The sequence below is a fragment of the Peromyscus eremicus genome, chromosome 8b (assembly GCF_949786415.1).
Source record: "Peromyscus eremicus chromosome 8b, PerEre_H2_v1, whole genome shotgun sequence".
NCBI lineage: Eukaryota > Metazoa > Chordata > Mammalia > Rodentia > Cricetidae > Peromyscus > Peromyscus eremicus.
This window is the reverse complement of record NC_081424.1, coordinates 55,853,958-55,877,580: the sequence shown is the minus strand read 5'-3', so window position 1 is coordinate 55,877,580 and position 23,623 is coordinate 55,853,958. Positions and strand designations below refer to the sequence as shown.

The 23,623-nt window shown below is 46.0% G+C and overlaps 1 protein-coding gene across 3 annotated transcripts in view; it reads left to right on the top strand.

The window, feature by feature from the left end:
- The window catches only part of Prkn (parkin RBR E3 ubiquitin protein ligase), a 1,191,501-nt gene that overhangs the window by 1,128,854 nt on the left and 39,024 nt on the right, over positions 1-23,623 (top strand). For all 3 annotated transcript variants that reach the window (XM_059272846.1, XM_059272847.1, XM_059272845.1), the window contains one exon: positions 19,907-19,990. In XM_059272846.1, the coding sequence (XP_059128829.1) occupies positions 19,907-19,990 (84 nt within the window). The remainder of the gene's footprint in view (positions 1-19,906; positions 19,991-23,623) is intronic.

Sequence of the window (23,623 nt, the reverse complement as noted above, 5' to 3'; positions counted from 1 at the left end):
CACCAAGAGCAAGCCATTCCTTGTTCTGTCTACTTCTCTCATGATCTCCCCAGCCAAGGGCCATAACACATGATGGGGGAGAGAAATGCTAACTTGGTCTTAAAGAATCTTTTAACAAAGTTCTATAAGAGACATAGTCACTCTATTGACCCAGAACATCACTCAAAAACAGAAACAGAAATTCTCTACCCAAACCCACAGGCTGTTGCCAACATTTATGATGGTTGCTTTCAACCTTGTTGCTTACAAGAAATGACATATTTAACTGCTCTTTCTCTCTCTGTGTCTCTCTGTCTCTGTCTCTTTCTCTGTCTCTCTGTCTCTCTCTGTCTCTCTCTTTCTCTCTCTCTCTCTCTCTCTCTCTCTCTCTCTCTCTCTCTCTCTCACACACACACACACACACACACACACACACATTCCACATTGTTCTGAGCCAGGGACATGAAAGAGACACAAAGGGAAGAGGGTAATATACTTTAAGATCAAAGCTTGTAAAAAGTGAATTAGATGGGAAGTCCATGACATAGTAAGATTGTTTACTTCATTTCTTAAAGATGGGTTAAATTTAAATGGGTTGAGTACACAGTAGGGAAAGAGATTGAGCACATAGTTTTAAGTGATCTCAAAGCATATTATTAACTTGTTTGCAAGGTTGGACAAGTTTTGGAAGGAGAGTATTTCTAGAAATAAAAATAAAAGCCACTGCTTAGAGGAAGTGAGGTGCTGAGGGTGGGTCTTGGGTTTTGTCACCTCCCCTCACTTCCTGTCTACTCCCAGCTTCCTGCTCCTGCTGCTGTGCCTCCATCTCTGTGCTGGACTATGTACCCTCAAACTGTAAGCCAAAATAAACCTTTTCTCCCTAAAGTTGCTCCTTGTCAGATAATTGATCATGGCAATGAGAAGAATAAGAAATATAGGAGAGTTTGACTGAACAGAGTCCTCATTGAGACCTATAGCCCCTGTCACAATCAGTTGTGCAGCTCCATAGTTCAGGTCGGAGGATGCGGGTGTGACATCCAGACAGAGTCACCCAAAGAAGTCTGCCCCTTCCTCCCTGCACTCTTTGTGACCAATCCAGATACTCTCTAGGGGCCTTGTGGACCCCAACAGGCTGTGCCTCAACCTAAGAAGAAGAGAAATGCTCTGTAGTGAGCACTGCCAGTTTCCTGCCCTTGTGTGCTGGGGCCAAAAAGATATCAGTGGGTAGGCACTAACTCGGATGGCATTTCACTCACTCACCTGAGAGCCACGGTTCTCTTCTCAGCGCTGAACCTCTTCTCTTTAGCTGTCACTTAATTAGTTTGTTTCCAGTCCCTTAGCAAAGCAGTAAAGTTGGAAGAGAAAGAGAAACTTAGGCATGTGTGAGGGGCCAGGAGAGGAATCTTGCAAGTTGAGGTTTTAGTTTACAATTTAGTGCAACACTTGCAAGTTGGCAATGCTATTGGAAGATAACATTATTTCTTCCTGCAGGTCACTGAGGCATTTGGCTTCCTCCCCTGCTCCTAAACCCCAGGCAAGCTTTATCTTGTGCTAACAGGCTTCCAGGGGAGTCCTCCAGCCTGGCGATGGGCCTCCACAGGAATCAGCTCCCTAAGTGTACTTAGATTTGTGCATTGTCTGCAGTCAAGGCAGAGATGCCTATCAGGAAGATGGAGCAGAAGGCCCCACCTTTATTAAGCAGCCACAGCCAGGAGGCTCCTCCCAGAGGCCCAAGGAACACATGATGCTTGCTTCTTGCAGAGATATTCCAGGAGAATAAATACCTCAGGTCCCCCAGTTCTCACTCCCCCCGCCTCCAACACACACAAACACACACACACACACACACACACACACACACACACACACACAAGCTGGAAGAGGTTCTGGGACAGAGAATGCCGCCAAGTGACACAGTGACAAAGACATGGGAAGGGCTGGAGGCAGTTCAAGTGGAATCCAAATCATAGCGCTGACTTTCCAATTGAATTCTTTAGTTTTTTTTAAATATTATTTCTAAATTAAGATAAAATGACATCATTTCTCCCCAATCCTTCTCTTCCTGTCAACCCCCTCCCTTTGCTCGATACTGATTTATCTGAACTGTCACCATTGGAAGTCCTGCCGCTGAGACCAAAGCTTTCAGCTTAGTAACTCAAGAGCAAAGGTCTTTACCCCACACTGGATGGGCTGTGACTGGAAATGTAGATCTTCACCGCCTTACACTTATTAAGTCCAGCCTGCGCAAGCGTGATGCTGCAGTCCCCAAGGGCAGCTTATCAAAGGCGTACTCTGAGCTGCAGCCCACCCCACACTTACTGACTGGATGCTATTCTGACCTTGGTACAAGATCCGACAAAGTGGGCAGGCAACGGAGTCAGGAGAGACGCTCTGGAGTTCTGTGAACGGCTTCATGTGTCTCACGCTTTCATTGTAGACATATTACACCTCAATTTCCTTAATTGGACTGATTTATTTTTTCCTTTACCCTGCAATGTTTTCTTTACAGCAGAACCAACAGGGGACGTAGTTGAGTTGGTAGAATCCCTGCACAAAGCGTGGGTCCAGTCCCATGCACGGATGATCTTGGCACTGGGGCCAGGCTTGGTGGTCCACACCTCTCATCTAAGCACTTGGGGAGCTGCAGCAGATAGATCTCTGTGAGTTCAAAGTCAGCTAAGCTACATAGTGAGACAATGTCTAAAATAAAATAAACCCAAACCTGGGCATGGTGGCACAAGCCTACAAGCCCAGCACCCAGGAGGTAGAGGCAGGGGGATCAGAAGTTCAGAGTTATCCTCTGCCACATAGTTCAAGGCCAGTCTGGGGTATGTGAGACTTTGTAAAAGAAAGAAAGAAGGGAGTGGGGATAGAGAAAGAAAATTTTCATTTAAATCATCTGATTCATTAAAATCCTTATTGTTAGTTTCCTCATTTAAGTAACAGTGGTTGCACACTGGGCCTCTAGCATGCCAGGCAGACTCCCACTGAGCCACATCCCCAGCTCTCTTTTCCTTTTTCTACTTCCAGATAATTTCTCACTGAGTACCCCAGGCTAGCCTTGAACTTGCAATCGTCCCTGCCTTAGCCTCTCGAGTAGCTGGAATTAAGGCTGTGCTCTTACGCTCTGTGGTGACACCACTGGCCACCGCCACAGTCCAAGCTGTCCCCAGATAAGCGGTTCTCCTAGCGTGGTAGCCACTGGTCATGCAAGGGTTCTGAGCATACCTCGTGGAGCCAGTCCAGACCAAGATGTGTTGTGAATGTGGAGTGTAGGCGAGACGCGAAAAGTTGAGTAAAAATCAGTCAGCAACAACCTTCACACCACAGCGTGTAGACGATGTACGTGGAATATATTTGGTGAAGTCAGCATTACAATTAGGCTTGCCTGTTTCTTTCCCCTCTTTTAATGCAGCCACTAGAATATTTTTAAATGCTTGCTGTTTTGGCTGGATAACCTTAGTCTAGACTGTGTCCCTTTAGAAAAAGATGAAATTGGAACAGAGTCACACCGGCTCTTAGTCTGCTCCAGCTCGTTTCTGTGAGTAATGCATCCCAGCATCCAAAACTAATATCCTAAGTGAGTCTCTGCCCCTGCGCCCTTCCCTGGACCCTAGTTAGCTACAAGGTGGGTGCTCCACCCTGCCCAGCCGCCTGTGGCCACACAGCATGGTGCTGGATTATCCTGTTCTAAGCAACCTAATTAGACTAGCCACCTAACAAGATTCTATTTCATCACACTGACCTTGTAGCCCTGGCCATGTCATGGAGTTCCACAGCCAACCTTCAAGCCCATCTCCTGCCCTGATGTCCCCTCACTCCAGCCGCCTGAGTACCAACCCCCCAACTCACCACCTCCCCTCACCCCCCTGCTCTCCTCAGCACAGTCGAATTCCAAATACTGCCCTTCCCAAGAGGGCTGGCGGCAGCATTGCTCCCAGCAAGCTCAGGGAGCCCTGTTCACCACCTTGTCCTCCTCCTCCTCACACCCTGACTCCCAAGAACCTCATGTCATTAGATAACGTGGATATGACTAACTGACCGTGGACTCCATGAGGTGCGAGCATGATGGAGTGGGGGATTCACACACAGAACGTGCTGAACAAATACCCACGGGACAAAGGCTTGGGATGAGGAAGGGCTGAGAGAGGGGAGGGGAGGGTCCCAGGAGACTGGGCAGTATTGCATGTCTTCCTTCTCTGTGGAGACACCTGGCACACAGTGTACACCAGGGACTTCAGTGTGACTACAGAGCAGGGCTTCTCACCTGCCGGGCGCCCCCCCTCAGCACACACTCCCAGCAGAGGAGGCATTCTGCACTGGGGACCGTGGTATCCTTTAGGCCTGCCTTCAGTTAATGCCCCACAGAGGTCCAGTGGGGAGTGGTTACCCTAGACTTCTGAGGGTCCCATTTCCCCTTCACTGGAAAAGGTCCTCAGCTGGTGTCACGTTCCTGCTCCTCTATTAGGTCAAGGACAAAGTGGCATCTCCTTCAGGCAACCTTTTCATCAGCAGACAGTGGTCTCAAAATTTTTTCTTCTTTCTTTACAAGGCATGGTCCTTTATGAGTGTTTGATTCCTATGCCCTTGACTTTCTCTGGGCCTTACCACTTGTTTCTGCCTGCTCCTTCCTACTGCCTTCCACCTCTCATCCTTACCTTTCCCAGTCACTTCCGGTCCCCCCGAGTTCTCCACCCATCATGCCCATGAGCCTAGTCTCTGAGTCCGGCTCATCAATGTGTCACTGGACTAAAGCTGCCCCTGACCAAAGAGCTTGATCCTGGTTCCTCTCCTCTGGGCTCACCCCTCCCTTCTGATCCCTGGACATCAATGCTGTCTTCCTGTCTCTCTGTTCTAGGAATATTCAGCCTGCAGCCCAGGACAGCGATGAGTGCGACCCAACACCATCCATAAACTCACTTAACAACATTAAGAGTGATTTGGGGGGGCAACTCTATTGCAAGGCTGTCAAGCATGAGTTTTGTAGATGACGATGCCGTGTCAGTATCATGTCAAAGCTTGGTCACACTAGGAGATTCTTCTAGTTCCCCATACCTGTTCCCCTGCAGAGATTGTGAGATCTGAGTGTCCACAGCCCATCCAATGGAAATGTACAGTAGGTCACATACAGCTTGAATAAAAGTGAAGGGCAGAAAGCCAGTGACATCCCTATGTGCCCTCTCCCACGACCTTGCCTCCTTCCTGTGAGTTTCTACAGTCTTGCGCACGGAACTACCCAGCCAGGCACACGATTGTATTCTCTCCCACAGCACACAGCTGTCTCCAGCTCACCCATTCTTCAAGAGGACTGTCTCTCCTATTTGTAAACCTCTAGACCTGAGCACCCGTAACGTAATGTGATTCTAATTCCTGGGGAGATGAAAATGTGTAAGATTAAAAAATTTAAAAAAAAAAAAAACTTAGCTACTTAAAAAAGGAAGTGGGTGACAGAAAATTGTTTCGTGTGAACAAGTTTGTCCGTGGCTGTGTGTGTAAGAGAGATAATGCTGATGGGGGGAGTAAAGGTAAATAGTAGAGTGATTGCCTTCCGGGGGTGAGGCCCTGGGTTCTGTCACCAACAGAAGAGAGAGGAGGAGAAATGAATATTTGAAGGCAGAACGCACTGATTGTCTTGCTCGGGACCAGTGGAAAGAGCCTAGGACAGGCAGACCCAGACCCAGCCACACCTGTGAGACTATGCAGCACCCTGAAGGTTTAATATGTATATTTATTTTTTCCCAAGATGGGATTTCACTCTATAGCCTAGACTATCTTTGAACTCATAATCCTTTTGCCTCAGCCTCCTAGGAGCTGAAATTACAGGTGAACATCATAAAGATCCATGTAATATGCATTTTGGATTGGTTTATTGAGTATTCATGAAGTAAGATAAAGAAAAACCTCTACAATGTGCTTGCAGGGTGCCTCCAGCATGATTGGACCCTTTCTGAAGCTGATCCTACCCCACACTGCCAAGGGCTGGGCTCAGGTGTTCTGGAAGGGAAGACAGTCACCCCTCCCTCCTGTGCTAGAGAGCATAAGGATGCCCACAGGCATATGGGACAAATTTGGCTCAAATCGCCATATGGCTTGGATTTCACATTTTTACTGGCATGGTATAATCATTTTTAGAGTCTAGTGCCTTGCTACAGATTGTAAATGATAAGGTCAGGAGGATTAGAGACCAGTTAAAAATTATAGAAGGCATATGCTGCTCATTTGACTAATGAATGGCCACATTCAAACATGTTCCCTAATTAATGGCAATATTTGAATGGGTCCACTAATGAATGGCAATATTTGAAAGTGTTGTTGGGTTTGATACTCTGTGACCAGTGCTCCATTTCCGGAGGGTTCCAACTGCTCCAGAAGGTCTGGGAAATGCCGATTGGAAAGCAGAGCTGGGCTGGCCTTCCAAGATGGTAAGCAGAATTCTCAGTTACAGACGAAAATTTACCCACCAAGAAGTTTGTTTAGAGGAACATGGATGGTGTGAATCTTGGCATGAAATCATTACAAGAGACTCAGCTTGCAACCAAATCCTACTTTAGCCTTTGGAAACATGTGAAACCCTGATGGGAGAGCCATTCCGAGATAGAGACCAACTGTCACTGTGGGAATTGTTTAAAATGCTCACAGCTAAGACAAATAGGAAGGAAGTGGGGAGGTAGGCAAGGGACAAGAATCAATCATATACTGTGCCTCCCTCCCCACCCCCACTCCCCGTGAGGCCAAGGACCCATTCTGCCAAGTAGGCCCAGGACACTTCATGGGGGTGGAGCCTAGGACTTGGCTCTCTCCATCTCTCTAACCTGGACCTCCACTGTGCTGGCTGTCAGTGTTAAAAATCTACCAAGCAGTCCAGAATCAGACCAGGACAATCAAAGAAAGACTCTAAGCAAGAGCCATTGGGAATGGACAGAGTGGGGTGGCCACAGGCCATCTGGACCCTTGCTCAGCTATGTGGATTAGGGTTAGAAGTTGCTCAGGGTTGTTTCCCGGATTGTGTACATATATAAAAAGTTCTCAGTAACACTCAGGAGGTAGGGCCAGGCAGATCTCTGTGAGTTTGAGGCCAGCCTGGTCTATAGAGTGAGATCCAGGACAGGCACCAAAACTTCACAGAGAAACCCTGTCTCGAAAAAAAATAAAAATAAAAATAAAAAAGAAAGTGCTGGCGTTTATTTGACATTCTTGTCAATGCAGCTTGAAAAGCAAGGTGATTGGGAACAGCATGTGGGGAATGAGTAGGAAGTAGGCTTTGCCTTACTCCTGAGTTCACAAACCCTACCCAGAAGCAGCTGCAGACGCCCTTTGACCCAGCTACTTTACTTCCCTAAATGCATCCTACAGATATCCTTTCACTTGTACAAATCAGCTCTGGAAAGAAGAGTCCCCATGGCTTTGTTTATAATGGCAAGATAGGGAGAGGGTGTGAGGCACATGGAATCTTACACAGCTGTTTAAGGAGACTGGATCTAAACTCAGCATCTGGAAGAGGCCTTAAGTGAAAGACCAAGGTATTGCCCACAATACATATTAGGAAATTTTATAGACCATCATTGTTTTAAAATAGCACTTTTGTGTATGTCAGTGTATAAGATATTTCTAGAACAATATGCACTAAAACAATATTCACCAAAGACGGAGAGTTCTCTGGCAAGCCTTGTAGCTGACCAAGAAAGATTGGAGAGTATTTTCATGGTGAACCTTTTGTGCCTTTTGAATTTGTCCTAATGCACATATGTAATCCATTCAATCAGTACGTGAACTATTTTTTAAATTTTTATTAATTTTAGATCATGTATATGGCTGTTTTACATGCATGTGTGTGTGTGTGTGCGCGCACCCTTATCCATGCAGTGCCCACAGAGTCCAGAAGTGGGTGTTGGATCTACTAGCTCTGGAGTTGCAGACAGTTCTGAACCAGCATCTGGGTGCTGCGAATCAAAGCCAGGTCCCCTGTGAGAGCTCATAGTGCTCTTAGCCACTGAACCATCTCACCAGCCCAGATAAACTATTTTTTTAAGATCCAGGACCATGCAAATTAGACGCCAATAAAGCTGTCAAAGGAAAGGAAAATAAAAAGGCAACAAACATTTTAAGTTAAAAAAGAAAAAACAATGTTTTGAGGTAGGAAGCAAATTGCAAAACCTCTGTGTATACTTATGAATTGGACAGTTTAATTCTCGGCAGCACACCCTCCACACTGGACCTAGCCAGTGTCCAGTGAAGGGCACAAGTGCAGAGACTCACTCACTTAGGACAGTGGCTTTGAATGCTAGGTCCCCTTAGTCCTGCCCCTGAGTCTAAGGTTCCCCTTTCCATTGGTGGCAAGATGAGAGGACCTAGTGTGGTCGTTTTAATGCCCTAGTTCGAAACCGGATGTGAAGGTTTCCACTCACTCATACTCACAGCCAGTGTGGAAGCTACGACTGTGCACCCGAGGCTTGGGCTGGGTATGTACAGGCTTTCAGGAGGTAGAAGAAAAGGGGATGGATCATCAGAGTCCCTCTGAGAGAGCTCATGGATGGAAATTAAACCACGGGCAGCACAGCACATGTAAGGTCAGGAACCTAAAACAAACATGACCCTGGAGCAGCAGAGGAAGTCATTCCGCAGGGATGCAGATAGCACTGTTGGGCCATCCTGGGATCCTTAATGTGGAATCCGGGGAGTCCTTGAGCTCTCGACCCAGCCTTCTCGAGACTTTGACCTGGCCCTTTGGAGAGTGCACTTTGTAAAGGGTCCTCTTGGTCAGTAGCTGGGCACTGCCTCCGTTTGGCCCTCCCCCCATCATCAGACTGTGTTTTTACTATGTTATGTACTTGAAATAACTTCCCTTTTCTCTTTTCAAACCCATGACTTAGCGTGTTATTGCCTAACACCATTTCCACCCCGCCACCCTATCTTGTCAAGTTTTGCTTATATCAGCATCTGGTCCCCCTCCGCCAGGAGCCCCACTCTTTGGATAGGCTGTTTTCCACACATCAGTCTGAAATTATGGATCTCTGCTGCCACCTTCAGGACGATCACCTAAGGTAGAGGACTGTTTCTTCTGTCCCCCAAGGATGTAAAAAAAAAAAAGAAAAGAAAAGAAAAAAGAACTGGCATGTTTGCTTTGTGCTTTTGATGTTTCCTCGAACCATAGAGAAGGGTCCTGTGGTGGTATTTGATTCTCTCCTATTCTTTTAAGACAGAATTTCAGATCTCCAGGAGAAAAATATACGGCATGTAACAGAATGCTTTTAATACAGATACAGTTGTGACAGAAAACGGATACAAAGACATTTTGGATATCATATAGAGATCATTTAGTTCGACATTAAGAATAAAAACCTGATTTTAAAGGTCACTGCTTGTAGGTTCCAACCGGCTCTGATGTGCATTGATCAACAGCCCTTTGAATGTCCCGACTGCATCAGGATCTAGTCACTGGGTTCCCCGTCATGCTTCCAAAGAGAAAATATGCATCTCCCATCTTGAGCATGTCCGTTATCGGCATATGAGAAACAAGACTTAGACATCAATCAGTGGCAGTTGCACTAATAGCATGCTGACAGATTAACACCATGGGCAACTTCTTCCAGCTCTGTGGTGGTGCCAATGGTCTAAGGGGTTAATAATGCACCCCTTTGCTTATGCATTCCATAGTGCCAGCATCTCTTTCTCGAAGCAGACTCATAGTTATGGCAAAGGCTTGACATTGCCAAGGGGGTCCTAGACTTCCACGTGACCATATCATCAGCAGACTGAGACTTTGGTAACAAGGTGTTTACTGTCCCTATCCATCTCTAAATGTTCTGATTACTTAGCATCACAACCACGTGAGAAACTATTTCTTGTTGTGTTTACTGCATGCTGGAAACCGTGTGAAGTATTTATTCTCTTGTTTGACCTTCTCTGAAGATGCAAAAATACAAAACAAAGAATTGTGCCTCTGTGTCAAACCTGAAATTTTCTGGAACAAAGACCAAAACCATGATTGCCCAGTTAAAGCAAGTTGTATTTTGGGGGTGTACCCAGGACTGGCCATTCCAGCTGTTTCTCCCTAAATCAAAATTTTGGAAAGCAGCCCCTGCTGGTCTCTTGAGGTTCCTTTTATGGGAGGGATAAGGTGTTTACAGGGGCAAGAGAGTCGGCTGTTATACATGGTTAGAAAGATACAACGAAAGGGAGGGAGCCAGCAGGGACATACATCGTGTGAATGGGGTCACAAGCAGTTCACATCATATCTAAACAGGAACTTACTCTTGATTACAAATAGAAACCTTAACCTGCAAGGTATCCCGTTCCTGCTTTGGTCTCACAATGTCTCCTCACAAAGGGTCTGTTTTGAACACTATAGATACACCTTTGTTTGTTTGTTTGTTTGTTTGTTTGTTGGGTTTTGGTTTTGGTTTTTTTGAGACAGAGTTTCTCTGTGTAGCCCTGGTTGTCCTGTAGACCAGGCTGGCCTAAAACTCAGAGCTCCACCTTCTTCTGCCTCCTGAGTGCTGGGATTAAAGGTGTGTGCCACCACCACCTGTCTTTACATATTTTTTATCTTATTATTTTTGAGATAGGTCTCATATAGACCGAGCTGACCTTGAAGTCAATATGTCAACAAGGATGACTTTGGTATTCCTCTACTTGTTGAGTACTGATATTATAAGCATAAGACACCTTGCCCAGTTTGTGTGGTGCTGGGATTTAACCCAGGGCTTCCTGCATGTAGGGCAAGCATGCTACCAACTGACCTACATCCCCTTCTGTGGTTTGGTTTGGTTTAGGTAACAGGGTCTCACCATGGTATATCCAAGAACTCACTACATAGACCAGGATAGCCTGGAACTCATAGAGATCCACCTACTTCTGCCTCCTGAGGGCTGGGATTAAAGGTGTGCACCACCACACCGGGCTGTGTTTCTAAATATAAATTTCTTACACACTATTTTGTGAATTGGAGCATGCTGTTCTTCCACGTGGTCTAAATTGTAGATGCAGTCATGCATGCTGTAATGATGGGGATATGCCCTGCGAGCATGTCGTTAGATGATGTGGAAACATCATGGTGTGGACTCATGAAACTTTAAGAGGTGCAGCCTCTGGCAAACCTGAGGGATGGACTACATACAGCCTGTCGCGCCCTGCTGCATATCTGCAGAGCACACTACTGTGCTGAAGGCTGCAGGCAGATGTCACACAGGGCCAAGCGTTTGTCTATCTAAATGTATGTCAACATAGAAAGATCCACTAAGAACACAGTGAAAGATTTTAAAACAGTGTTTCTACCTAGGGCGCTGACATGGAGCAGAGCTTGTAGGCGTGAAGGTGGCTCTGGGTGACAGAGCAAACAGTTCTGAGTGTGAAGGCCCAGGACAGCACTGTGAACCTCTGCAGACCTCAGGCACTTGTGTGTTTAGCTACACTAAATACACACACACACACACACACACACACACACACGCACACGCACATGTGCACACACACATGTATGCATGTACATTCTTTTTTTTACATTAAATCAACTTCAGCATAATAAAACTTACCCTTTGTATGTATGTATGTGTATATATATATATATATATTTTTTTTTTTTTGGTTTTTCGAGACAGGGTTTCTCTGTGTAGCTTTGCGCCTTTCCTGGAACTCACTTGGTAGCCCAGGCTGGCCTCAAACTCACAGAGATCCGCCTGGCTCTGCCGCCCGAGTGCTGGGATTAAAGGCGTGTGCCACTACTGCCCGGCCCTTTGTATATTTTTAATATAAGCATACTATATAAAACATTTTCTTTGTATCTTTACTTATAAGTTCTTTCTCCTTTTGCATTCTTTTTAAGTTTTTGAAAACTTTCTTAGTTAAAAATGTAGTCCCCCTCCCTGCCCCTTGCCCCTTCCACCTGTGGTGGGCGAGAGGGCTGACCCTCACCACTCACCAGCTGCAGCACTTGGGAAAGTGGGCCCTGCACCTCTACTGGGCAACACAACAGAGCTGGCCCTGAAGGTGTGGGTGTGGGAGAATCGACCCTACATGAAAGCAGGAGAACTGGCCCCACCCCTGGCTCCTCTCTGCAGGAGGTGAACTCACCAGGGCAACGCTGGAGAGCTCACCCTGGTGGTGAGGATGGGGAAGAGCAGGCAGGCTGACCAACCCTGCAAATACCCAGGCCCAGAACCAGGGTTATAATAAGTTGGCCCACCACAACATCCACCCCATCTGTGATCTGCTGGAGCATGTAAAGAGGTTTGTCCTGCAAACCCAAAGCTGCAGGAGCTCCACAACACAGGGCAACAACAGGATATCCAAGAGGAGTCCCAGTGAGGGTCCAGCATCGATAGTGCAGCAGAACCAGAGGCCTTGAATCAGACCGATGACTCTGCAATGAACGCTTGCAAGTAAAGATATAGGATTAAAAGGGTTTTCTGCCTGACCCACAGTGTCACACTACAGCTTCCATGGCAAGATTTTCCTTTTTTCTGTTTTTTGGGGGGTTTTGTTGTTGTTTGGGGTTTTTTTTTGTTTTCTTTTTCTTTTTCTTTTTTTCTTTTAAAAATTTTTTTTTAATTAAAGATTTTTATTTATTATTTATACAATGTTCTGCCTGCATGTATGCCTGCAAGCCAAAAGAGGGCACCAGATCTCATTACAGGTGGTTGTGAGCCACCATGTGGTTGCTGGGAATTGAACTCAGGACCTCTGGAAGAGCAGCCAGTGCTCTTAACCTCTGAGCCATCTCTCCAGCCCTTCTTTTAAATTTTATTTTATTTTCGGGGGAGAGTGCAAGAACAGAGGGTGGATTAGAAGAGACAGGAGATGAATGGGATCAAGATGCATGATGTGAAAGACACAAAGAATAAATAAAAAGAAAGTTTAAAAAAACAAAAAAAGATTAGTATAAAATGAAAAAATGTATGATGGAATTTGGAAAAAAAAATGTAGGACACACCCTTTAGCCCCGGCCACCCCGGATGAAGGTCATCAATGTCACTCTGTTACCCTGTCACATCTTGCCTTGTCCCCAGGAATGGTGATGTGGAGCTGTCCCCTCCCATCATGACAGTGTCTTCCAGATCCCTCCTGACAGTATTTACTTTTTGCAGACCGTATTCACGCTGCTTTACTCAGTCTGTCTCCTTTTGTTCAACAGAGATTTTCATAAGCACAGGATATACTGTGAACAATTTTCCTTTCTATTAGTAAAAACCCATTCATGTTGGGTGCTTCTGATGAACTCACTGTAGGTTTTCTGGCAGGTTCTTCTGCTTTATCTCCTGCAGTCCTTTGTCTCTACCTCCTCTTCAGTGATGCCTGGTGCTGGGATCTTGGAGGTCCACCATAGACCGAAGTGTAACTGTGTAGCATATAACCACACTCAGTGCCATAGCTGTGAGGAAAAATGGACTTCAATGATAACCAAAGCTTGGCTCTTACTAAGTAGAAAGCGACGAGTTTATTAGATTTAGGCTTTATTAACTAGAGCAAGGGTTTTCTAACCTCCTCTCAGGAACTCAGGATAAGCTAATCACCTTAGTTGAGGAGAACATAGGCACAGTCTCTTAGGCTTGGATTTGTGCTAATGGGTAACACTGAATCCCTACATCCAGAGGATGTTCCTGCATTCCTCTAACACATGGCATTGGTTCACTGTCAGAGGAAACAGCCACACTATTGGGAGCAGTGACCTTTGCCTGGCATTAAACTATAAGAGGAAGTTATCATTTGACTACTTGAAGTTTTTATTTTTTACATATATGAATGAGTATATATGTTCACCGTGTGCATACCTGATGCCCTCAGAGGTCAGAAGAGGGTACCAAATTCCCTGGAACTGGAGTTAAAGATGGATGGTTATGAGCTGTCATTTGGGTGCTGGGAACTGAACCAGGATCTTCTGCAAGAGCAGGAAGTGCTCTTCACTGATGCGACGTCTCTCTCACACTGGATTATCATCATCATTTTTGTCGTCATCGTCGTCTTCTCCTCCTCCTCCTCCTTCTTTTTAATGTAAGAAGATACACAGTTTTGTAAAGAACACAAAGTTTACATTGTTATGGCCTATAGTCATCCTTCTGCAAAAGACAGGGAATAGGCTGACTTGGATTTTTTTCTAAGACAGTTGTGTCAGCCAGGGCTCCAGCAGAGAGATGAGGCCACCAGGATGATTTCACACACACACACACACACACACACACACACACACACACACACACACGGGAGAGAGAGACAGAGACAGAGAGACAGAGACAGAGACAGAGAGACAGAGAGACAGAGAGACAGAGAGAGACAGAGAGACAGAGAGATTATACCTAAATAAACACACAACCACACATGTGTATGGATGGGTGTCTACAGGCACACACACATATGTGTTGGTTAAACCTGTGCATATATACACACATATATAGCTGTAAAGATGCATACAATTTATATCAAGAAATTTATCGCAGAATTGGCTTAACAAGCTGTGGACTAGATAAGCCTGTCTCAAGTCTACAGGGCAGGACAGGATGAAACTGATGAGCACAGCCAGGTCCTGAAGGCCACAGGTGGACCCTCTCCTCTTCTTTTTCAGAGGGCTTCAGTTCTACTTTTAAGGCCTTTCAGTGATTGAATCCCATTCTCCCAGACTGCCTGTGGAAATCTCACTGAAAGCCAGCTTCCTGTCTATAAAATGTCTTCAGAGAAGCACTTCTCAGTGTTTGATGGGTTCTCAAAGACTGTGGCCGAGTTCATACATGAAGCTGCCTTCACAGGCACTCATGGGGACATGCGTTTGACCCCCTCCAATGAAGCCTAATAGTGAAACAGGGTTCATAGAACCCATACTGTAAGTATGGATCACTTCTGTAGCTTTGGGGGAGAGGGGTGTTGAGACAAGGTTTCTCTGTGTAGCTCTGGCTATTCTGGAACTCACTCTGTAGACAAGACTGGCCTTGAACTCAGAGATCAGACTCCCTCCTGAGTGCTGGCACTAAAGATGTGCACTACCACTGCTGGCATTTTTTGGTCTTTTGTATAAATTTGTCTTTTTGTTTGTTTGTTTCAGAGCTGAAGACCAAACCCAGGGCCTTGCTCTTGACAGGCAAGAACTCTACCACTGAGCTAAGACCCCAACCCTTCTGTAACTCTTAAAAGACATTTAAATCAGGCAGGGTAGCACATACCTGTAAACCCAGCACTTGGAAAATTTAAGCAGAACCAGTCTGGGTTATGTAGTAACCAAGCCCAAACTGTACTACAGGATATGAGACCTTGTCTTGGAAAAACTATATATTTTCATTTTTAAAAAGCAAATCAAAATGAAATAGAAGTCATTGGTGCTTGTGAGATCCCTCTTAAGAGAAGGTAACACAGGAAAGGCAAGCTGTGTAAATGGATGGTAGTTGCCTCCTTCCATCCAGGTGACATCTGCTCCAGAGGTTTAGAGGGCAGTGTACATGTTCCAGGAGCCTCAGCAGCTATGAGGCCATGATTAACACATGAGAAATGTCTGCACAAAATGGCAGCCTTCCAACCAGACAGCGGTGGTGGTGCACGCCTTTAGATCCCAGCACTCGGGAGGCAGAGCCAGGCGGATCTCTGTGAGTTCAAGGCCAGCCTGGTCTACAGAGTGAGATCCAGGACAGGCACCAAAGCTACACAGAGAAACCCTGTCTTAAAACACTCCCCCCCAAAAAAGGCAGCCTTCCACATCACTAGTCAGAGGAAACCCCATGAGCCCGAGAGGGAGGCACGAATACCAGCAGTGAATGTGGAACTATTGGTGAGGGTGTGTCTTCTCACAAACACACTTTCCCTCCTGAAACAGTTTCTGTGGGTGATTTTTTCTGTCCCACCTGCCAGCTCCCAAATAATCACATGGAGACTTCTTATTAATTAAGAAAGCTTGGCCGATAGCTTAGGCTTGTTTTTGGCTAGCTCTTATAACTTACATTAACCCATTTCTATTAATCTATGTGCTGCTCTGGCTCCTTTACCTCATCTACATCCTGCCCATCCTGCTCAATCTGTATCTCATGGCATCTCCTCACGACTCTGCCCTTCTTCCCAGCATTCTTTCTGCCCTGAAAATCCTACCTAGCTATTGGCCGTTCAGCTTTTTATTAAAGCAATCTGAGTGACAAATCTTCACAGTGTACAAAAAGATTGTTCCGCATCAAGTTTCAGCACCAGCAGAGTTTTTACACTGGCCCAAAATATCATCCCGAGGAGTTGTGTTGCTGGGTGTGGTGGAGCATCATCCCAGCACTCTGGAAATGGGGGTATGAAAGGATGGCATCTTGTTAAATAGGAAACAGTTATAATGAGTTGGTTTCAATGAGAATGTAAAAAGCATTCAGATCATTTGTGGTTATTGTTATTGCCCAAGAGATGGGAGGAGAGTTGTAGGAATCTTTAAAAGAAATTTTGTGTTCCTCATAATTCTTTTTCAAAAAAGAAGTCCCTTTTAGATATTTAAGAATAAATTATTTTCTACTACTAATAAAAAAAGAGGAAAGAAAAACCCACCACCATCAAGTTTTGTGTGGGTCTAAGTTTCCACATGGTTTGCCGAGATACTAGAGGAGATAAGAACCATTCGTGTACAGGTTTTTGTCACTTCTGCAGGGATGGGGCACAGGCAGCTAGGGGGTCTGTGATCTCACAGGAATGACTTTGAGTTATTAATCACAGAGCCTTCTTGATGTTGATGATCACAGTGTGTTACTCAGATTTTGAAACCATTCCGGTACACGCCTGGGAGTTTTTCGTGGCACCCCGGTTACCTTCGTGCGTAGTTTAGGAACTGAAGCCCTTTGCGTTTGCGCAAACCCTTTGTTGAGTGTCCAGAATAAAGTGATTAAAAATCCCCCAAACACTTTCAGGATCAAACTAGACCTTCCAGAACAGTGGTTCTCAATCTTCCTAATGCGAAAGCCTTTGATACGGTTCCTCATGTTGTGATGACCCCCAACCATAAAATTATTTTCGTTGGTACTACAAAACTGTAATTTTCCTACTCTTACTAATTTTAATGTTAAAAAAAAATCTGTGTTTTCCAATGGTCTCAGGTGGCCCCTGTGAAAGGGTCATGTGACCCCCAAGGGGGTCACGACCCACATGTTGAGAACCACTGTTCTTCCCAGTTCCTCAATTTATATAGAACAGATTCAAATCATTAGCTGGAAAGAGCCCACCATATGATACAGCTGCACTGAAGGGGTAGCCTTGGAACAGAAGCAAACTACACATGAATTAATGTCGCCACTAGCATATTCCCACGGTATTTTCTTCTCCTCTCCACCCCGGACATGGCGCAGCAGCGGCTTTCATTTGTGTGTGTCATCTTGGTGTTTTCCTTTATGGTCCTTTTTCTCACAGTACCGGTGAATTCAATGTCTTTGTGTCAAGAGAGGCCTATTTATTCTGACAAACTGATCAACCTCCAGGGTGTTCCTGCACCATGAAACTGATTTTATATCTCATCCACTGGCTAATAAGATGTGAAGCACTTTTCCTGTCACGCCAAGAGATCAGACCAGCTTCCCTCCAAAGTGGCGGCTGGAGTCAGAGCCCGCTCTCTGTGGCTGAGCTGATGGAGCCACCGTGCACAGCTTTTCAGCTGAGCGTGCCAGAGCTGAAGGTCAGGGCGGGGCCAGCAAGAAGATGCCTGCACTCACTCTAAAAAGAAAGAGAAGCGTAGGAGGCAACCCTGACTCACCGCATCTAGGGTGATAATTAAATATCTGGGGGTAAAGCCTGGCCGCGCGGGCGAGCTGTGTAGGGATGGACGCACGCCTTACTTCCAGACGTAAGCCTGGAAGTGAAGCTGACATCCCATCACTCGGGACATCAGTCAGTCTTCTGTGAGAAGTGCAGAGTGAGCATCCTGGACCCCAAATCTAACCTCTTCAAATCTGAACCTTGAGCACGATCATGCCACAAGAGGAAAGTTCCACACCTGACCCCGTGTGATGAGACATAGTCAAAACACAGACATGGGGCTGGAGAGATGGCTCAGGGGTTAAGAGCACTGGCTGCTCTTCCAGAGGACCTGGGTTCAATTCCCAACACTCACATGGCGGCTCACAACTGTCTGTAACACTGGTACCAGGGGACCTGACACACTCTTCTGGCTTCCACAGGCAGCAGGCATGTACATGGTATACAGATACACATGCAGGCAAAATACTGAAACACATAAAATCTTAAAAATTTAAAAGAAATAGGCAAACTGAAAATGCTGTATATAATTTCCTTTTGGCTCTGTAGGTAAGGCATAATTAAATAAATTTTGTGCATTGATTTGTGTCCAATCCCCCAAATATTTCACTATCCACATATATACATATGTGTATATGTATGTGTGCATGTATGTAATGTGTGACTAAATGTCAATATGTGTTTATGTATATATACATATGTGTATACATGTTAATGTATGTGATTATGTATGTGTGTGTATATATATGCAAACATTCCGAAATCTGAAAAGTAATGCCACTTTGAATTAAATATGGTCCCAAACATCTTGTATTGAAGGATGCTCAACATGCAGCTGAGGAGTCTGCCTGCATGGGGAAGGACATGTGAGGGCAGAGCATGTTGGACTGGGGTCTCGCATGAGTCCAAGAGAAACAGCTGATGTCTTTTGAAAACAAAGTTGGTGTTATCGGTACCGTTTGTTTTTGCTTTCGCTTTTCAGTCCAAATTCATCTTACCTCAATCAAAACCGTGACAGATGCCTGGCTGATTTCCTGGCACGTGAGCTTCAGAGCTCTCCAGCCTCTGGTAGTCTTCTGAGGGTGCAGGCATTTGGTGGCTGTCCTCTGGTGTCTCAGATGTTAGGTGGGATGATGACCCCGGTTCAGTGAGTCACCGCGTGGAGCCAGCCTGAGCCACTGCAGCAGCCTCGACATGGCTAGCAATGGGGAAAACATGGCGTGCCTTCTGGAGAGGCCCATTCACGCTGGGCAGTAATAGGACCAGTGCAGAGCCTTTCCACTGGGTCAGTGGGCACTTCCTTTTCCAGCTTCCTCTTGGTAAAGTGAAGGGTGAGGACAGCAGGGTCCTGGGGTGTCTGAAAAGAGCATCATCACCCAGTGGGAAGACCTGGGATGTGGCTCTGTGGTCCAGGCCTTGCTCAACTACCCGAGGCCCTGGTTTTCATCCCCAGCATTGCCAACAACAAAAGACCTGTGTTCATTTCCCACGTTTATTTCCTAAGACTGCCGGAACAAACTGTAGCCGACTGGAAGCGTAAACAACAGAACTATGCCCTCCTTGTGGTTGCCTCCGGGGCCTCTCTCCTTTACTGTCCAATGGTGGCTTCTCATCATATCCTCACGTGCTCATTCCTCAGCCCATGTGTTCTGACCTCTTCTTACAAGGACATTCACAGGTTAGAGCCATCCTAATGGCTCTTTTACGGCACTCACATGTTAAAGGCTCCGGTGTCCAGATGTAGCCTTAGAGTGATAAGGCTGGGGGGTTAAAACATCCCCTTCTGAATCTCAGAGACTGAAGGGGACACACAAAGGGACACAGTCCAGCCCCCAAACAGCCCATTCCTTCTTTTTATAACAGGCTTTCAATACAAAACTTAGTCCACTGACCACAGAAGTCTGGTGTGTTTGTAAAACAAACAGATTAAACATTGAAGACAAGCCTGGAATGAAGTCATTGCTCTGGCACCCAGAAAGTCTCTTCACAAGTGTCTTCTTTCATTGCTGTCTCCTCCGGTGGGCTGGGGACAGCAGGAAGAAATGAAATGGGACACACCATTCACCTTTGCTAACCTGTTGAGGTGCACAGAGCACTCTAACAGTGAGCTGTCCCATCAAAATATAAGTTGATCCCACTTTGCAAACGGTAATTTGACACGGAAGCCCCAACTCACGCCCGATAGCTAGAAGTGGATTTGCAATGCCACCGAACGCTCCTGACACACGGTGTTCTTTTGCAGTTCGTTTTCTGCCGGGACTGTAAGGAAACATACCACGAAGGTGAATGCAACTCGCTGTTTGAAGCCTCGGGGGCTACTTCTCAGGTAAGAGTGATTTCTGCATCCTGCGAAGCAAGGCCTGGCACTCTGGTGGGTGGCAGCCCCTCCGGAGGTCACAGGAAGTTAGTTCCACTGTGAGAGTCTAAGCACAGACAGCCTTGGACCTGAGCCTTTGGCTTCCCCAGGATTAGCCTTCACTCACAGGGCATGCAGTAGCTTGCCCAATGGCCATTGGGGTATATCCCTGATCCCTGATAGTTTTCCTCCCTAGGGAGTGTGGAATAGGGATAAGGTACATCGGAGGAGATTGGGATAAGACAACTGAACAGTATCTAAGCCAGAAAACTCACCACTGCCCCTACTTTTGTTTTATTATTTAACGCCTTTGTTGTAGGTGCATCTAACCTGTGACACATAGACCGTGTGCACAACACAGCTATGAACACAGCTCAACACTGAATCATAAACTAACTTAGACCATTGCAAGGGTTTTGTTTGTTGTTTTTAGAGTTGAGGGGAGATGACTCGATTAAGCAGTTCTCAAAGCATGACAGAGTGTGTAGATGACATCTGTCACAGTCTCAAGAAGTTGGACACACCTGCAAATTACTTCTGTGTGTGGCATGCACAGACGTCCCTTGCCTTATGATGGGGTGGCATCCCAAATAAACCCATCGTAAGTCGCAAATATTACCAAGTCAAAAGTGCTCTGAAAGACTCTAACCTATAGAACGCCCTAGCTCAGCCACACAGCACACAGTAGGGTCTTGATTGCTAGCCCTGCCTGGCGACCACAGGGCCTGCAACTCTGCCCAGCATCACATCAGAGGATGGAACCATGTAGCTACTCAGAGAAGAGGCCAAAGTCCAGAGCCCAAGTACGGTTTCTACTGAACATGCATCACTTTTGCAGTGTCTTGAAGAATCAGAGCCGAAGCCTGGTACCCAGGTACTCTAACAGGCGAGCAAATGGCTGCACAGTTTCATCAATCTCACGGAGAGTGCTAAACCGTGTCTTCATCCTGACTGAGGAAAGATCACATTTCCTGGACCCCATTCACTAATGAGCTGTACGAGGCTTGGGGAAATGGAAATGGGTTTCCTTTTATTTATTAATTATGGCCAATCAAATCTTAAGAGAGGAGAGTTAAGAACTTCAGCACAGTTGATGAATTTGCTCGTTAGTTTTCTCTCCATATAGTTGTTGACAAGGGTTTAAACATCAAATCTATGCAAATAAATGCTCCATTTTATTGATAAGAACCTAGTAAATAGACATAGAAATTTCAGAACATTTCAATTTTGTAGTCGAAATCATTAAAGATCTGGATGATCTCAAGTCAGTGCAAAGAGAAGTGTATCCCTGTAAGGTATTGTGCAGCTGTGTTTACCCAATATTAGCATAACTAAATAAATATAATTAGTATGCTTGGGTCTTCCATGCAATCCTCCATTGTTGACCACCAGCATCTCAGGAGACTTAGGAGTGAACTGCTATTTCCACAGCCAAGGAGGCAACTGTGCCTTCTGTTCATTTATTTCAGCTCAGGGACACTCAAGTGCAAGCTCACTGGGTACTGAAAGCAGGAATAATAATAGCCCTGGGACCCCTGCCTTGAGATCTTTGAAGCAAAGGATGATGAAGCAAGAGACTCTGGGAAATGAGGATAATCAAGCAATTTGCATCCATCAGTACCCAGACATGAACCAAAGCTTCCAAGAAGTGAGGTTCTATTTGAAGAGAAGGAACAACCCTACTTAGCCTTAAGCTGCCCAGGCACCTGACTCTCCTGTAATCCCATCCATCCTTCAAGAGGGAGCAACCAACCTTGGTGTTTAAGATTATTTTAAGTCATCATAACCTTAATATCTAAGCCATAAAAATGGAGAAAAGAGCGTTAAAGATGACCTTACGCTCAAATGATCAGTACCCAGGGAACTGTACCCATCATAATATCAGTGTGTATTAAATTGAACATCTGTATGGGTCAGGAAGCCTGCTAGGCTAGCTGGGAAAAGGTAGATGAGGATGCTTCCCTTCAGAGGATGGCAGGAGAATCATGGGAGAGATCCAAAGGGAGATCAACAATTATGTCAACATACCTGCTGGCCAAAGCCCAGCAAATCTGTCGTTTGGTTATACCACTTCCCTGGAAGTCACAGAAAGTGGTTCTGAGCTTGTCAAGCAGAAGCTCTGGACTCTTCACAGTGGTCCTAAAGACCATTGCAGAAGAGAGCATTTGCGGGCAAAGGTACAAGCATCCCTCCTGCCGTTCTCCTGTATCCATTCCTGTATCCCCGAGCCCAATACAGAATCTGTGCATACACGTTGGATAGATGTGTGTTGAGTGCTGGTGGCATCTTAATGAAAAGGTATTATTTCATTCAACAAATATATACCAAACACATATAATAGATGTGGCATTGTTCCAAGCCTTGTGAATAAAGGGCCAGAGCCCTGCTTTTGTAGCAGTTACATGAACTCACTAGATACTGAAAAGTTGTACAAGTCAACATAAGGATTTCGATGAGTCGTAGCTAATGCATGTCAGCCTTGAGTCTAGAGCCCTCGCTCTGGAGCTCCCTGCCTCTAAACATGCCTCCATAGACATCGTAGAGCCCCGATCCTAGAGCCACCGTCCTGTGCCTCCTATCTGAAAACAAAGCAAACTACCCAACAACTTAAGAAAAACATGTCTGCTCTCCACCCTGGTGGTTTAAATGAAAATGACGCCCACAGGCTCATATATTTGCATGCTTAGTTCCCAGCTGATGAGCTGCTTGAGAAGGGCCGGGGGTGTGTCACTAGGGTGGGCTTTGAGGTTTCGAAAGCCCATGCCAGGCCTAGTGTCTCTGCCTCTCTGCCCGCTGCCTTTGGATCAGGATGTAAAACTCTCAGCTACCGCTTACCTACCTCCACGCTCTCCACCATGATGGTAATGGACTAAGCGTCTGAAACTGTAAGCTAGCACCCAATTAAACACATTCTTTTCTAACAGCTGCCTCAGCCATAGTGTCCCTTCAATAGAAGAGTGACTGAGACATCCACTGTTGCCAGAGACAGGACCTGGACTCTTTGCTGTCACATTTCCCTGAGTCTTGAATTCAGTCAGGGTCCCACAAGAAGACCAATCAGATGGAAGGCACCTGTGGTGGTGGGGTTGGTCACAAGAGCCAACAGCAGTGTGGAGGGCTGGGTCAGCATTAGTGGGGGCCACAGGCACCCTAGGACAGATGAGGCAGGTACTCCAGGAGCTGTGAGCTGGAGCCATGGGTGAAGGAGGGGCCGTGGGGTAGGCATAGTCATGGAGAACCCAGCAGTGGGCCTAAAGCAAGGAGGGGACATAATGGGACCTCTCAGCTTCCTCCTTCTCCGTTCTTGTGTTTCTCACTGGCCACCTACAACTGAAGGTTGTTGGGGTCCTCAGGACAAAGTCCCCAGGAGTCACCCTCCCGGGGAAGAAGAGGGAAATGCATGCAGACTAGCCAGCACATTCTTGATGGGCAACTCATCAGCTCTCCATAGCTACTCTTGGGCATGGAGAGGATGAACCAGGGAAGCTATTTCATCACACTGCAATGGCCGGTCCCCTTCAGCAGCAGAATGAAGAGGGGACTGTTTTCAACAGAGCTGACTTGTTTCTTGCTGCCCACATTCACTAGGAGGGTAGCTGCGGC